Below are 16,408 nucleotides of genomic sequence, written 5' to 3'. Positions count from 1 at the left end.
AAACGGTGACACCCCCCCCCCCCCCCCCCCCCCCCCATCATTTAAGTTGTCCATCCTTGGTCTATATATCATTATTGATAACTGGTGGATGGTGAGAACAAAGTGAAGTTTTTAGCTGAAGTGGATTGCGAGACTTAAAGGGTACCTGAAAGTGTCAAAATAACTTCTGTTTGGAAATAAAATGATAAAAATACAGCACTGTACTGCAGACAACCATCACATGCCGCAAAATAGGTACAAGTAAAAACTCAAGGCATGACCATGATCATCCCCTAATCTCAACCCTAGTGAGGATCTGTATCACAATTCATTTTACTTCTTTACAGTTGGTACATCTTTGCAATCTGATTGTATTAAAAATGCTGTCTTTACAAAAAAGAATATAGTCCCGTTTTGATGGATGACCATTGTTTTGCGTCTATGTCATACAAAGAGGTTTTGATCCGCTCACTGCGAAGTCTGCAAACACAGAATTGAGTTGTCATCCTCATCAATATTGCCATATTGTGACCCGTGGTTCAAGGAATTATATGAAACGCAGTTGGAAAATGTTACAATGTAAAATTGTTCACCATCTGTTTATTGTCCTCCCGACGCTGTGTGTTTACAGTCAGGCACACACGCGGGTGTGCGCCATATTGAAGGGATGGATATGAAGCCCAAATGGTTGTGGGCCAAGCTCTCTGCCTCCTATTTAGACGTGTGCAGAACAGACTGGTCCACATCCATCACACATGCAGCCACAGTTAGCTTCCACATCAGCTGTTTTCCACCAGCCAGTTTATTGTGTGTGCCTCCTATTTTTGTACAGCAGCAGGCCTGTTCTGCACCAGTAAACAGGAACTTTGTGTTTGTCCCCCTACCAAAATCCTTTAAACAAAGAACTCTGTTGTTGATGTGCCTTTTGCTTAGCAATAAATAAAGAGCGAGGCGACTACCCTCTGATGTTAAGTGTGCCTCTGTCTTTGTTTTTGTGTGTGTCCTCGTCTCTGTTCCGTGCTGCAGCTGCTTCACATCTGCATCGAAGGCTGGGGTAACTGGCGCTGGTCTGAGGCTTTCAGCGTGGACAATGTGGGGATCCTGCTCAGGACCATTGAGTACAAAGGTCGCACAGCCTCGCTCATCATCAAGGTGGTGCAGCTTAACGGTGTCCAGAAACAGGTCAGGATATATTTGCAATGACAAGAAAATGACAAATCGCTTTTTATTGTTTAAAACTCTCCCTTGATTTATGACATGCATTCAAAAGATTTTGTTAATGTAGTTAGTAGTAAATCTGTTATTTTTAATAAAAGCCAAATGACAATGACAAATGTGCCGCATAGAATCTGAAAAATTAATTAAATGTTTACCTTGAATGATGACTTCATAAATCCTTGTAGCAGTTAGCTGTATATCATTTAAATATTTGTTTTTGTACATTTGAAATATGACAACGGTCATGTGGTCTTAATCTGTATTTTATTATTTACATTTATAACTCTTAAAATCACTGAGTCTCAAGAAAACTGTTTATTTTTCAACATTGGTCTTGTTTGTCTGTGCTACTGAGATGACTTCTTTATTTATTTTTTTGCTTTATGCCAATTGAAAGAGTATAAAATATGTACCCATTTAATCCACATCACAGGCAGTCACAAACCATGAAGCGTCTGTATTTGCATTCTTATACCAACAGTCATGTTGTCATTTCCATAAATACAAAACAAGAGTATTTTGAAAAAGGCATCATTCCATCAAACTGTAGTGATGACACATATACTTGTTGACGGTGTCAATGACACAGCAGGTTTCCGTCAGACTTTGTCCCTCGCAGTTTTTTCATCTTTTTCCATTGGCTCATATGAGAGGCTAACGGGTGTAGGTCCGATCCAACTCATAACACACAACCTCAGCATGGGGCAGTGGGTGTCTGCTGACAAACTTGACTACTTTTTTTTTTCCACAATAAACCACTCTATCTTCTATCACTCACTCTTCTCACACCACTCTATCAGTTGTATCAAACAAAGGGACACTTTTTAAACACTGTTTAGGTCAGACTTGGGTATTACATGGCATGCAGGCCTGCCTGCCTGCCCACAGTCTCTGACTGACCCTTGTGAAGTTGCAATAAACTGTAAAAATAAATAAATATAATAATAATAACAAATAATTGTGTGGCCGATTAGGGGAAAAAAAATGCCCTGCCCTGATTTAGATATACCGTGTCATCAGTTTCCTTACCAGTTGTTTGGGAGCAGTGTTATGTTTAAAAAAAAATAAACAAATAAAATTATTTACTTTGTCGTAGGTTGATTTTTGACTGTTTCTTCAATTTTTGTTTGAGTTAGATCTGACTGCTGATTTTAATTCATTTTTAGGGTGCAGAATCCAAGACTGATCTCACTTTTTCTCAGTCACATCTAATTTTGTCACTGTTAGGATCCTCGTTTTCGTTTTTTCAAATAATGACATACAGTACAATGAAATATGAAAGAAACAGACATTGCTGCAGCGTTTATTTAACACTATTGTTTTTTTTTATACAACGGATGTGGCTACTTTAATTCTAATTGAATACTTAAGGTAAAATTTGCATTTAGAGCTGTTTCTGGAGTGCACAACTTCGAGACTATTTGCGCTCGATGCTAATCAGTGGAATTTAGCTTATCTGGAGAGTACGCTTTGGAGAGAGAAAAAAAAACTGACTGCAATTTTGGAATCAGCACAAAAACTAATAGATTATTTGTTTGTGTGAATCTGAATTTGCAGAAAGTGGTTCTCAATGAAGGTGTACAATTTGGTGCTGATCCAAACTGGAATATTGCAGCCTCAACAGATGGCTGTGGTCTACCTGTGCCATTCTACTATTTACACTGTTTGTGTCTCTTTTCCCCTGTACAGGTGATCATCTGTGGGCGGCAGGTCATGTGCAGCTATCTGACTGAGGACATTGAACTGCGGTTGGTGCAGCACTATGTTGGCCCTGACGCGCAGACAGTGGTGAAAGAACACTGTGACTGCCTGGAAGCAGGGAAGAAGCTGCCTTCCTATATCCTGGAAGATGCCGAACTGACGGAGTTGTGTGTGAGGGCCCGAGGGGATGACGACTGGTCCCAGGATGTGCAACTAGAGAGGAAGGACAAGGGCACCAGCAGCTCTGTTGTCCAGGTAAATAGGCTAAACTGTTGCAATTTACTTGACTTTACAATGGGTTAGAGACACACCAAAATCCTTTTGGCCCTGAACATATCAACTTCCCATATGGAGAACTGAAGGTTTGTTTGGGACATCAGACATGGAAATAGATCCTACTGTACCCCCTCTTTCTGTATATTCACAATCAAAGTGCATTTATAGTTACTACACTTTTCATAATGATGGTAAAACGCACCTATTGCACATATCATATCTTCATCTTGACACCCGTTAGTTGCTGTTGCCTGGACCACCAACTTTGAGCACATCGTCTTCTGGGTGGCCGCTATGGCACATCATTTGAGAACAAACCGGGGATCATCCCCTTACAAATGTGTTCCAGTTTTGTAGTCTGTTACCCAAAGATGTTGAGAGGCAAAAAATACAGTTTATGCTCACTCATAACATCGCTAACTATAAACAGGAAACATTAGCTGATATGTGGGCACTACCAGATGCTTTGAAGACACTTTCACACCACTGGATTAGCACCAGATGATCTCTGCTTCACTGATGTTGCCCATCTGATTCTTTATTTGACTGGTTCTCTCTTTTGTTTTGATACTTTATGAGTCTCTTGCCATTCTGCCACCACAGCTGACTCCACTCCGATCCAGCATCTGCTGTTATCGCCTCTGTACAGATCAGACACTCATTCGACATGCTGGATTGTCTCGTAGCTTTCTCTCGGGTTCTTTGACTCCCTCGCCAACACACTGGTTACGTTAACTTGTAGTATTAACTCCTCTTTTTTTTTTTTTTTTTTACTTCATCCTATTGCAACATGCTTGTATTGCATTCCCATCCTTTCTAACACACACTTTCTATGTGTGTGCCATCTTATTTTTGGCCATAAACACTGGAGATTATGATGAGCTTCCTCAGAAGTTGAACTCCCTCATTCGAGCAAGTTTACTCTCATTTTGTACTCTTGGTCCGTCTATTTCCAATAGTAAACGATCTCCCCACAAGGAACAAAAATTCTTGGCCTTTAATATTGTACTTATCAAAAAAAAAAAAAAAGTACACTATGTTCCCTCACATTTCACGGGTGATATGTTCCATGATCCCCCACCCCCGATAGCTGACTTTCCGCAAATGAGAGGTTGAGTTTTTGTTTGTTTATCTCATTCACTGCCAAGCCAGTGAAAAAGGATCTTACACATCTATCGTCATTAATGGCAACGAATACACCTCTACTCATTGACTAAAATGCAATGCACAAGTCTTGGTAATGTATGCCATTTTAAACTAAAAAGAAAAACTTTTACGTGATTATTAAGTGGAGATTTCCCTGTGCGCTTCAATCATATTCATTTCTGAATGCAGTCTATAATTATCAGCTCGTGCTTCAACTGTTTCATTTCCTTGTAGTGCCTGACGCATTGGGCTCTGGTACTCCTGTTACTTTCTTGAGGGGTCTGAGTGAAGCAGTGCTTTTTGAGCATATTTTCAAATGCACCCACGATGTGGGAACGGGGATTTTGAGCTCTAATGTAGTGACAGTAATAATATGAAAAATTCTAACAAAAATTGCAGGGAGTTTCCAGAGTCATCAGCATGTGTTAAATTAAAAATTAAGCAAGTAAATAATTCCCTAAAGTTTTCTACTGTAAATATTTTTTCCCAAAATATCAACATAAATTCTTTATTTTATTTTATTTTTTTCCAAGGCGTTCCCAGTGACAGCATCATTTTTTTTATGAAGTGGAAATTTAAATAAATTCATAAATGAAAAGTTCCCTGTATCTCACTGAGCGACAAATGCATGCAAATGTAAATAATTTGGGGGTTTCGGAAGGGTTCGTAAAAAGGTTTCAAAAGATCTTTGTAGACGGTAAAAAAAAAAAAAAAAAAAAAAGTTTGAAATGTTCAAAATGTATTTGCAACAAATAAAACTGTAAGTGAACAAATCCTGATTAAAAACCCTCAATTTCGGTACGTATTCAAGCATTTCCCGCTCAGGGAGAAGCCACATTTAGAGGCCGTAAAGGGATACTTTACTTATTTAGAAATTTTTGGCAGTAAAACATTAATATTTTGCCTATAATAAATTTGATATTTTCATTATTTTTCATGTACAATTAGTACCTTTAAAAACACATTTTGCAACTTGCTGTCGACTGACAGCACAACCAATCACAGCTCAGCTTGTGAATGTCACATGACCAAACCTAGAAAACAGGTGAGCTGTGATTGTTTACCTGAGCCCTTGTGATGTCATTTTCAGTCGACAGCAAGTTGCAAAATGTGTTTTTGAAGGTACTAATTGTACGTGGAAAAATAATGAAAGTATCAAATTAATTATAGGCAAAATCTTAACTTTTTATTGCTATAATGGGCTAAATAAGTGAAGTATCACTTTAAGATTTGTAAAAAAAGATTGATGCCGATTTTTGGCAAAATGCCTAATATCAGCACCGATAATCCATCTATCCCTACTCTCATGTTTATGGTCTCCTTTTTTATAAAACAAATTTCTGCTCAAGCGTATCTTTTTTTATTTTTTTTATTTTTTTTTTTTTTTTTTTCTGATTTCCAAGAAAGAAAAATAGCACGTAAGCCCATAAAATATGTAGGTAAACCTGCAATGGATAAAGTTATGGTCTCAAATGAAAACCCAGCGATAGAGTGCAGCCGCAATACCCGAAGCATGAAGTAGCGAGGGAACACTGTACCACAATATATTGCTGATGACAGCTGAGTTTTCAATGAAATTATCACATCCTCCAGTCCAGTCAAGACTAGTACAAAGTTTGGCCCACTAAAAAGGATTTTGCCTTCTTTCAGGTTCCATGTTCTGGTGGTTCTTTGCTCTTTGTCTGGTGCAATCTCATCACCATTGAGCCTGATTCCCATATGCAGCAAAGAGTGGTGAGTGTCCCAGATTCATACTGGAATTTTCTGTTTTTCTACATTGTGATGGAAAATTGAGTGGCTATCTCATAGCTTTTGGTTATTGCCCTAAAGACTGCAGTGTGCGTCATATCATTCAGCCTTTTATAAACCTATTTCAGAAGCACAATCCAGTTTTCATATGCTTAATCAGATAATCAAAACCACCCTAACCAGTGACGTAATGTCGTCACTTTCCTGCCTCTGTCAAATATTATTATAATATGTCCATTACTGGCTGTATCGACATGACGTGCTATTCATTTTTATTGCCAATACTGAATGCATCTTGATTCAATAAGTTTTTTTCACATCTATTTTATTTTATCTTATTCCTAGAGCTGTGTGAAATCAAGTAAACAAAATAAAACTTTCATTGCATAACCAGTGTTTTTACTGTAAATATGACAGTAAACCTCTTGAATCTTGAAATTGCCTAAGAGGCTGATATCTGTTTCAGTCAGCCCTGTACTTGTTGGATGACTTTTCGTGGAATAAAAACTAGTTAATGCTTTCTCAATATCGATTTCCTCATGCAGGTTGTTTTTAGTCCACTGTTTGTCATGAGGAGCCACTTGCCAGACCCAGTAATCATCCACACAGAGAAGAGAAGCCTTGGACTGAGAGAGAGCCAGCTGGTTTTAGGACGGGGCCACCAGGAGCCCCTGTTCAACACTGAAGCAGACCTCACGCATCACCTCACTTTTCAGGCCAGGTAAATAAGAATTGGTCTAAATAATCATGATTCAAGACTGTGGCATATCAATAGTGATCCAGTCTTGTTTTAACTATTGTTGCAAAGGGACAGTGTGACTCTTTTCTTCTTCTGACTTGCTAATGCTTCAATCTCGTGTAGTGGGTGAGACATATTTTGTTCCACCACATTTTAGCTCTGTTAGCCAACATTAGCTCACAATCCGGGGAGATCCAAGCACCATTTCAGGGGAGCAGGAAGTGAGCTTGGCAGCAGAAACCCAACCTCAATTCCAACATGTCAGGTCTCCCTATAATTACCCCGAATTTACATAGAGGCTCTAACAGAGAGCAGGTTTTTGGTCCCACCTTCGCTCTGTGTATGTTTTAGGAGGAGGATAGGATATACAGTATGTATCCGTGCATGTTTATTGGCGGGTTCTACACGCATGTGCTCTTGTCCGTGTGTGTGTGTTCGCTTGCTCAAAACATCCTGTAAGACACTATTTGCAAGTTCACCATTGAAGGTTCTTCTGAGATGAAATGTCATTTGCATCAGCATTTTCCCTGAAATAATTGTCATGCAGCTGTAATTCATCTGAAGTGTAATAACTTCACTGGATAAGATCATCATCATACCTCATGTGTCATGTCACGCATGTATAAATGTCAGTTGCTTTGACTTTCAGCAACATTGCTGTTTATGCATCAGTGTGGGTGGCCCCTTGGGAAATTACTACCAGATGTATACAGTGTATGGTAGCTACTCCTACCGTATTTGTCATCTGTGCATGAATAAACGGTCGTGTTATGAGAATGAACAGAGGGAAGTTCATTCTTTTGGTAGCAACTACTGATTGAGTGTAATTGACTCCCTGAGAAAGTTTTTTGGGGTGCGGGGTTGATATCTGGTCACAAGTTTGTTTTGATTACAGCAGCCTTAAAAAGAACCACAGTAATAGTGAGGGGTATATTTAGCTCCTGTTGTTTCAGATAAGTCTGAACAGAAAATAATTCCGAGTCGTGTCCTTCTGGGTTGCGACCACAATGATCCTCGTCTTTACAGTGTCCCCTGAATAAACCGAGTCTCACCACACACTTCCATTCTTGCCCTGAAAGCCCAACTCAATCCATGCCTCATCCCTTCCCATACTCGCAAACACACTCGACAGAAGCCACAAGTGGGAATGTACCTTTACTTACACACACACACACACACACGCACACGTAAACCTCAAGGATGGTTTCAATTTTCAATGTTCAATGGTCAACGGCTCATCTTTCCTTCCTGTAATTACACATAGTTGCGGGTTCTAATGGACGGCGCTGCGGGTGCAATGCAAGAGAGACAGACAGGTCTTAAACACAACCACCATGTCCTGATCAGGTCATCGAGGTAACCACAACAGAAAACCGAGTCTTACAATTAGAAGACTCTTCAAGTTGAACCTCCCAGGAAGAGTTTTGAATGAAAAGCTTCCTGTCAACACCTTTTCCCGCTCATCTTTCTTGTCCCAGATCCGTAAAAGCCCTCCGTTCCATCGTATAGCAGAATGGATACAATTCATTCACAAGCAGAATTGTGCACTTTGTAGGCGTTTTTACCAAACACGATTCAGATTTCTCTGATTGTGAGCAATTTAAAATTCCATTGAAACTTCTCTATTTGAGATTAGTCTATACCAAATATGTCCTTCATGGGTAAACTGTTGTGTATGTCCGGCTTCATTTTGAGCAGTTATATCAGCTGGTGTGGGTGCCAGCTTGCTCGAAGGACCTGTACACCCGATTGCATGTTTTTGCTGTCTTTTTCAGCGAGGATAAGGACGCTTCCCACTGCGCTGTGCCCATCTCCACAAGCCTCATCAAACAGATACAAGACAAGAATGGAGATGAGGACAACCTGGAACACATCCTGGAAGACTTCTATGGTCAAAAGGCGTCCGCTGAAATATCATGGCCGTACATCTCCAAAGACACTGCCAGGTATGCCGATTTATTAGTTCCTTCCTTTGTTCCCATGACAGCAAGTAAAACAAGCTTGCTTTTTACTTAGATGGTTATGTGACAATACAGTAGTGTACTATATGTAGTACTGGCTGAACCAATAAGTTACAACCATTATCTTGTCAAATTTTACCGGCGTTTTTGTTTTTATTTGTGCTGCGAGGCAAAATTTGGGATCCATGAGCCAAACATTTGGCTGACCTCTACTGCAAAGCCAATATATCAGTTAAACCTGTGCACGCAAAACACACCACTACCGTATATAATAAAGGTTAACCACAGTGGAAGTAGGTAGCTGAAGCAGAGTGCCGGTGGTGAGAGAGCCGAGTCGAGACCGGGTCACATTTAATGGGTTTGAATGTGAGCGTGAACGCAGACAAGCAATCACATTACTTTGCAATGAGTGCACGAATGCTTATTTGACTCGGTGTGTTCCATTGCTTGCTGTCTATATCTGAACTTGTTTAGTAGCTTTCTGTGTCAGTGTATCACTTGTGTGAATTGTGTCAGTGTGTTAATGGCCTGTGTCATATATATAGTCGAATAATTGTTTATTTACAACTCTCATGAATAACTGCTTTAGGAGGTCTACTGCTCTATTAAAGAAGTGTAAAACATCGCAAGTGGGCATGATAAATACCCCCTTTAGTTTTAGTAATTAAGTTCAAATGTTTAGTTAACAAACTAAACTGACTACATACTATATGTATGTACTTACCTGTAGTGTTAATGTGTCTGTGGGGAGTTTACAGTCATGGCGTTGTGGCTTACCTTTGTACTATCTTCAACACTTGTATTGGTTTGCTTGTGTCATCTGGCTCAGCTCACTGTAAAGAACAAGCCATTAACATTTCCAGTATATATCCACTCTTGCACAAACCATTCCTATCCATTTATTACTATGTCCAACAATATTAATGCCCTTTTGTTCCTGTACTCCTGAATTACTTTGTTTCTATTTATTGAATTGTGCATAACTACTGATTAGCTACAGTAATAAAATGACATTGATGTGGCTGGAGTGAATTGAAACGCAGTACTTCCACTAGGTCTGTGCTGGAGCCCCTTGCCCAGTGGGACAGTCCCATGCAGGTAAAGTTATCATGCTGGAAATTGGGCCTGAGCACCCTGCTGGTGGAGTTGCTGCCCTGGGCCCTGTTAGCTAATCATTCCCAGTGGGATCTGTGGCTTTTTGAGGGAGAGACCATTGTGCTGCAGATACCAGCCGGCAAGGTCATAGTACCACCCAACTTCAAGGTAAGGAAGCATTCTAATTTCATAGCATGCAGTTTTTAGTCCAAATGGATGACCATCTCGCTTCAATGTAGGAAGCTTTCCAAATCGGCATCTACTGGGCTGAAACGAACACTGTCCACAAGTCTACAGCCATGAAACTGGTCCATGATCTAACCTCACCTCGATGGAAGGAGGGCACAGATTCAGCGGTGGTAACCTTGGATGAGGAAGGTTATGTAGAGGCGGACATCACATTGGGAGCCTTCCCTGGCAGACAGAAGGTGAGGGGCATTAATCATGAATGTTAGCTAGCATAGCAACATGAATTGATCATCTCAGACAAAACATGTTTCTGTTCTTTTGTAATGTTGAAAGTCTTTGGCAAGTAAACCTGAAAGAGTAATGAGGTACCGCACGATATACGTCACCACACTTAATACTCATGAAACTGAAGTCACGTGGCCTTGCAGTCTAAAAATAGCATCCGTGTGGTATCCCATTGGAAAATAGATTTACCAGACCTTTAATTAGACACATGCAATATTATTATTATTAAATACATTTAAAATCCTGCCTTGGTAAAATAGCAGGTTTTTTTTTTTTAAATATTGCTCATTAAATGTGGTAGATCATTGTTAAAAATACAGGGACTGTATTAAAAATAGCAGTCAACATCATGCAGTGCGGTTCTATACAACTGGAAGTTTCACCTTTTATGAACATTGTAAATTTATATCTGACCATCAAAACCATTATTACCTTCCACCTAACTTGGTTAGCTGCTAGCTAACTGCCATAGAACTAGAATGATATGGGGCAAATCATTCATCTTTAGTCAAATAAGTGACATTTTTGTTGGTTGGTTGGTTGGTTGGTTGGTTGATAGTTTGTTTGGTATTTAGGTAGCTGCCATAGGACTGGAGTGATAAATGTTTGACATTTTTAGGACAGTTCAGCCTTGTTTGACTATTTATCATTCAGTTATTAATTTAATGTGGATATTGGCAAGTGTTGTCTCAATATAAAACTTATGTCTGCTTTTACTGCCATAATCACTACAGAAAGCAAATAAATGTCTTGATTTATGAAGCATTCCATAGCTAATATTTTTGCCTGTGTCTGTCGTTTCATCCAAAGCTTTGTCAGTTCTGTGTGTCGTCTACGGTCAAACACGGCATCCAGATTCTGCATATCGAGGACAGAACAATCCTCGTCAACAGCACCCCTTATATGATACACTACAGGCCCCTGCTGACTGACCACAGGCTGGGAAGTGATAACCAGGTAATAAGCTTGAATGTTGAATGGAATTGTATATTTCAAGTGGAAGGACAACACACTGAAAAGAGTATAATACAAACACATTTTGTGTTGAATGGGAAAAATGAAAACCCCAGACACATAGCAATGCTTTTATGTAAGGGGAAAAAAAAAGTTCCTGCAAGGCAAAAATGTGTTTGCTTGTGTATGGCGCAGAATTAGGTCTGTCCTTCCCTACTACAGCTTCACACGTACAGTAAATACTACACTGTGCACATGACTCATACACACCCAGTAACGACCACACAAATGGATTAGAAGGACACAGCAAGCCATTTTCCATCAGATCATTTTGCTCCCCCTCTCTCACCATGAGTCAATGGCACTTGGTAAGGGTATTAGACTCACATCCAGAATTGGATGCAGGTTTCCCTTCTCGCTTTCATCTGTTGCATGCCCCCAAAGGGAGCAACAATGTAATGATGTCATTTTACAGGCTTTCAGATCTCCCTACAGAAAAAAATGCCAAAGTGTGCCAGTTGCCACTAAAGTACATACTGAAATCCTAAAACAAAATGTCTTAAATAACATCAAAGTGGGTGCAATTGTTGAAAACATTCCAGAATGGCCATTATTATCTGGTCTTCATCGCTTGTGATCCTATTAAACCAGCCCAGCACTTCTCAGCTACCAAGTTAACACATAGCAGCTGGAAAAAGTCACTTAAGATAAATAATGAGGTTTAAGCATATAGAGTATTCTCGACTTTTCTATGTAACCTTGGTTGTTCATCCATTCATCCATTTTAATTTTAATGACAAATGCAGTTCAAGTGTCTTTGTACTTTGCCCAGGCCTGTGACATACCAGAGACGACGACGTTCAACCTGGCTCCATCTCAACCGTCATCTCAGAGCAAACCCTGCTCTTTGCCATGCTGGGATCATCTTCAAACCAGCAATCAGGGGAAAGTGGAGTTCCCCTTGCCAGTGAAATGCTTGCTTTTCAGCTCATTATCAAGGCCTGATGCCAAACATGGGTCGACAGCATGGAGCCTCCCCGTACCCGTCCGACCAGACTTCCTTCGGCAGAGTGTGTCGGTTCCTGGTGAAACGAGCTCTGGGGGTGGCCCGATCAGCAGGTGGGTTCAACTGTACCACAGAGCTTGTGGCAGCAACGGTCAATTTAGAGCAAGCTGGCACAGGACTAAAAGAAAGGAAGTGCTCAGCAGTTTGTAGCTTGCTAAGCAACAGTAATGAAACAAAGAAAGAGAATTCCCACTTTCAGTTCCTGACTTTGTCCTCATCCATCTCAGCTTGTCCCACATTTTCCCACGTCTTTTACTATTTCTCGTGTTTTGTTTGTTTAGCTATGAGACTGCTATGATCTTTAGCATGGATTTCTTTATGTATATTTGAATTTTCCAGGACCATAGTCTTGACGTACCAGGAGCACCTTGGAGTGACATACATTACTCTAAATGAAGATCCTTGCCCTCCAATGCTGGTTCACAACAAATGCCCCATCCAACTTTTGCTTAAGGAGAACGTCAAAGGTGAAAGGAAAGTCTTTGTATAACTTTCATAACTCCTCTTTGAATTGCGGAGATCTTACTAAATATTTGAACTTTTACAGAAACTCCAAGGACTGAGGTGTTCTGTTGTCCTCTTCCTGCAAATAGCTCCGTGCACCATGAGCTCTACCATCACTTTTCCAGTTTCCCCGACTGCAGGCAGAGAGAAGCACTGCCCACCCTGCTGCTAAAAACCACAGCAGATGTCGGCAGCACAGACTGGACAGATCCCATTGACATCAATTGCCCTGGTACTCAGGTACAAAAAAAATAATAAATAAATAGAAATCTTTTGGCGGTGGATGTCTACAACACTCACAAAATTGCAAATTATTTTTATTTTCAAGTACATTTATTGAGTTTAAATTAGAATATTTCTTTTTGACAAAAATGACTGCTACCAGGTAGTGTTAATTTTGTCCGCCATTTATAAATTTTGTTTCAGTTTTAGTCCAATTTCTTTCACACTTGTTAGTTTTTATCACCTCAGCATCATCCCATTTTTATTTAGTCCATTTTTAGTTGACTATAAATCTAGCGTTTTTGTCGTTATTTTAGTCCAAGAAAACGTAATTTTATTCGTTTAGTTTTAGTCAACAAAAACTGTCAATGTTTTAGTCTAGTTTTAGTCAGGACAACCATTTTACCCCCGTACACAGTATGTATATATATTGTAAGCAGATTATGTTGAACCTTTTCGGATCTGAAACTTTTTCACATCAAATTTTCTTTCATCTTTTTGATGAAAAACAACTTGACACGCACAATTACAGTGGCTATTATGGCTCCATGCTATGAGCTAGTAAGTTATCCAACATTAGTTAGCAGTTGCATTAACATTATTGCTGGAATGTTATAGTTGTTGGATTCATGTTAAGTAACTTAGAACTATAATTTACTTTTTTTTATTAATATTATTTTTTTTTATTTTTTTTTAACCTTTCACCGTGAATCCAGCTCCTGTCCGCCCCATGTGTTTGTGCATGTTTCACTTGCTAGCTACAAATTTGAATTGGGGTGTGTCACATGACAGTGTCACAGACGTGACAGATTAGCAGACAAGATTTTACAAAATCATAATTTGTCTCGTTTTTGTTCGTCAACTAAAATGTCTATAGATTTTAGTCCAGTTTGTATCAAGTGAAGTACATTTTCGACTCGTCTTCGAGTCGACGAAAATGCATACTGATTTAGTTATTCAGTTATTGTTTATTAATGAGGGTTTTAGTCTAGTTTTAGTCCACTGAAAAATGTGTGTTGACGAAATATTTTTTTAGTTTTCATTGACGAAATTAACACTACTACAGGGGACTTAATACTGATGATAAATTATGATTGCATGATCAAAACATAACACACACTGCTTACACAGTACAAGAGGTGATTCCATGCAGTGGCAATTCAAATGTTTTAAAGTTTGTCTGGTCAGCTGGTCAGGCGTACCAGGAAAGTACGTAATGTTTGGTGTTGTGTCTAGCCAGCCGCAGGTTGGGGTTGAGGCTGAGGCCGCGCTTCTCTGGTTACTGTGGGGTCCTCTTCTGACCTCTGTGCTATGGGTCTGGAGGTCAAAGATCAGGCTTGTTATGACTGCTGAGTGAAGTGTTCAGTGGGCTCTTCGTTTTGTCACATGAGGAGTTGATCAAGTTGATCTGGGAGGGAGGGAGGGTAAAATCTGACGCGTGCATGTTCGAGAACACATCTGTGAAAAGAATGTTTGCATAATGCTCGGTGAAATCTGTTTGTTTATTTTATATGCTGATAATGAATAGTTTTGCATTAACTATTTGTTGTCTTTTGTAATTTTTTCTCAGGTGGTGTTCCTGCCAGGTTTTGGTTGTCTCTACATTGATGTGGGATATGAGAGAGGAACCTTGGTTCTATCTCTGTCACCAGAGGGCGGTGTCGATTCTGTAATCAACCAACACAACAGGTATGTGTGCAGAGATACTTGCTTGATGGTGTTTCTTTGAACTATATGACCCAAAAGAACCTCGTTGACCTCAATTTGTCGTTTCTATGCCGAAGTCATTAATAGACGTGACATACAAAGTGCCATCTTTTCCACCACGGGAGGGGAAGAAAAGCCTGCTGAGTTACAATGATGTTGTTTCTTACAGCTTTATTCCATTACGTCAACACTAAACATCATTAAAGTTTGAATAGCGGGAGATCTATGTGATTAAATATCAGGTTAATGTAAGCAAATGACCTCAGACGGTGTTTGTTGTTATGCTCTGTTGGTAGGAAACTCTCTTCGATTGTGCTCTGTAAACAACCTGAATGCTTTAATTAATCCGTTTGAGATGGAGAATGTGAAATCATATTTGCACTCCTTTTTTTTTTTTTTTTTTTTTTCTTCAGGTCGACCAAGCTGTCCGTAACTGTCCTCCTGAGTGAGGCCAGCGTAGTGTTGAGTGATGACATCACCAGCCCTTCGGGTTCTGTGGAGCTGCTAAGACTCACGCTAACCAACCTCTTCCTCAGACTGGCCCCAGCACCCACCTCCCTGCCCCCCGAGTTGACCCTCGACCCCGGAGCAAGCAAGGACTCCATTTTCCCTCTGATTGCCGACGCCTCGCTGATCGAGGTTTACTGCTTGTGCCTGCAAGTGGACAACCAGCTGTACAACCGCGCAAGCTTCCACTTCCCGGTGCTGCTGTGCCAGGAGCAGAGAGGAGTGGCCGAACCCGCCACTCAGTGGGGGAACCATGACATTCCCACTGAGACGCCCGAAATCCTGGAGGAGTTCAAACGTTCTTGCTTTCTTCAGCTGAGTCTGATCCTGTCTGCGGACAGTTGCACTCTGGAAGAGGTTTGATTCAATTCTGAAAATCTCGTGAAAGCATGTGCTAGTGCTGAGTATCCCCACATACTCACAACCTATGACGGCGTATTAAGGCCATGTATAAATATTTTTTTAGAGAGTGGGGGCAATATTCAGAGGGGGAAAAAATTTGCAAATTTCCCACTTTATAAAGTCGCAAATTTGCCACTTTATAAAGTGGCAGATCTGCAAGAAAAACTTTTGAGAAATAAACATAGCGTACTACTTGAATGTTTGCGCCAATACTTTTCGGTCAGGTTTTCAAATAAGGTCAGAGCAGAGATTAACCACATGATGTTAATCATTCGCTCTTTGCAGCATTTGATGCAGCCAGCGACAGGCACCTCGCTTTGTGAAGGGCCACACCCTGAGGATCAAGCATTTAAGTTAATTTGTTCAAATGTACATTTACTTGTACATTTATGTTTCCAGAATTGTTTACACATTCTTACATTTTGGTATGTTTTTTTTTTTTTTGTACAATTATCTAACTTCTAATTTGCTCTCCGTCATTCACTTGCATTTACCTAAAGTATGCTAGCTTCTGATTGGTTAGTGCTAGTCAGCTGATAGGGGATCAGGAAGTCGCAAATTTACAAGTTTGTTTTTTTTTCTCGCAAATTTGCCACTTTGCAAGTTTTTTTTCTCGGAATATTGCCCCCGCCCTCTTAAAAAAATTATTTATACGTGGCCGTCTAATACGCCGTTGTCACCCTTTCGCTTTTTTTTTTTTTTTCTTTT

At 40.0% G+C, this 16,408-nt stretch overlaps 1 protein-coding gene across 2 annotated transcripts in view; it reads left to right on the top strand.

Annotated features, from left to right (window-relative positions):
• The window catches only part of vps13b (vacuolar protein sorting 13 homolog B), a 337,411-nt gene that overhangs the window by 309,872 nt on the left and 11,131 nt on the right, over positions 1-16,408 (top strand). For both annotated transcript variants that reach the window (XM_077526198.1, XM_077526199.1), the window contains exons 47-59: positions 1,006-1,161; positions 2,887-3,153; positions 5,971-6,054; positions 6,615-6,790; positions 8,584-8,754; positions 9,825-10,032; positions 10,104-10,292; positions 11,149-11,295; positions 12,125-12,411; positions 12,698-12,825; positions 12,906-13,102; positions 14,655-14,773; positions 15,205-15,655. In XM_077526198.1, coding sequence (XP_077382324.1) covers positions 1,006-1,161; positions 2,887-3,153; positions 5,971-6,054; positions 6,615-6,790; positions 8,584-8,754; positions 9,825-10,032; positions 10,104-10,292; positions 11,149-11,295; positions 12,125-12,411; positions 12,698-12,825; positions 12,906-13,102; positions 14,655-14,773; positions 15,205-15,655 — 2,580 coding nt within the window. The remainder of the gene's footprint in view (positions 1-1,005; positions 1,162-2,886; positions 3,154-5,970; positions 6,055-6,614; positions 6,791-8,583; positions 8,755-9,824; positions 10,033-10,103; positions 10,293-11,148; positions 11,296-12,124; positions 12,412-12,697; positions 12,826-12,905; positions 13,103-14,654; positions 14,774-15,204; positions 15,656-16,408) is intronic.

The sequence above is a fragment of the Festucalex cinctus genome, chromosome 7 (assembly GCF_051991245.1).
Source record: "Festucalex cinctus isolate MCC-2025b chromosome 7, RoL_Fcin_1.0, whole genome shotgun sequence".
Taxonomy (NCBI): domain Eukaryota; kingdom Metazoa; phylum Chordata; class Actinopteri; order Syngnathiformes; family Syngnathidae; genus Festucalex; species Festucalex cinctus.
This window is presented reverse-complemented; position numbering and strand designations above follow the sequence as displayed.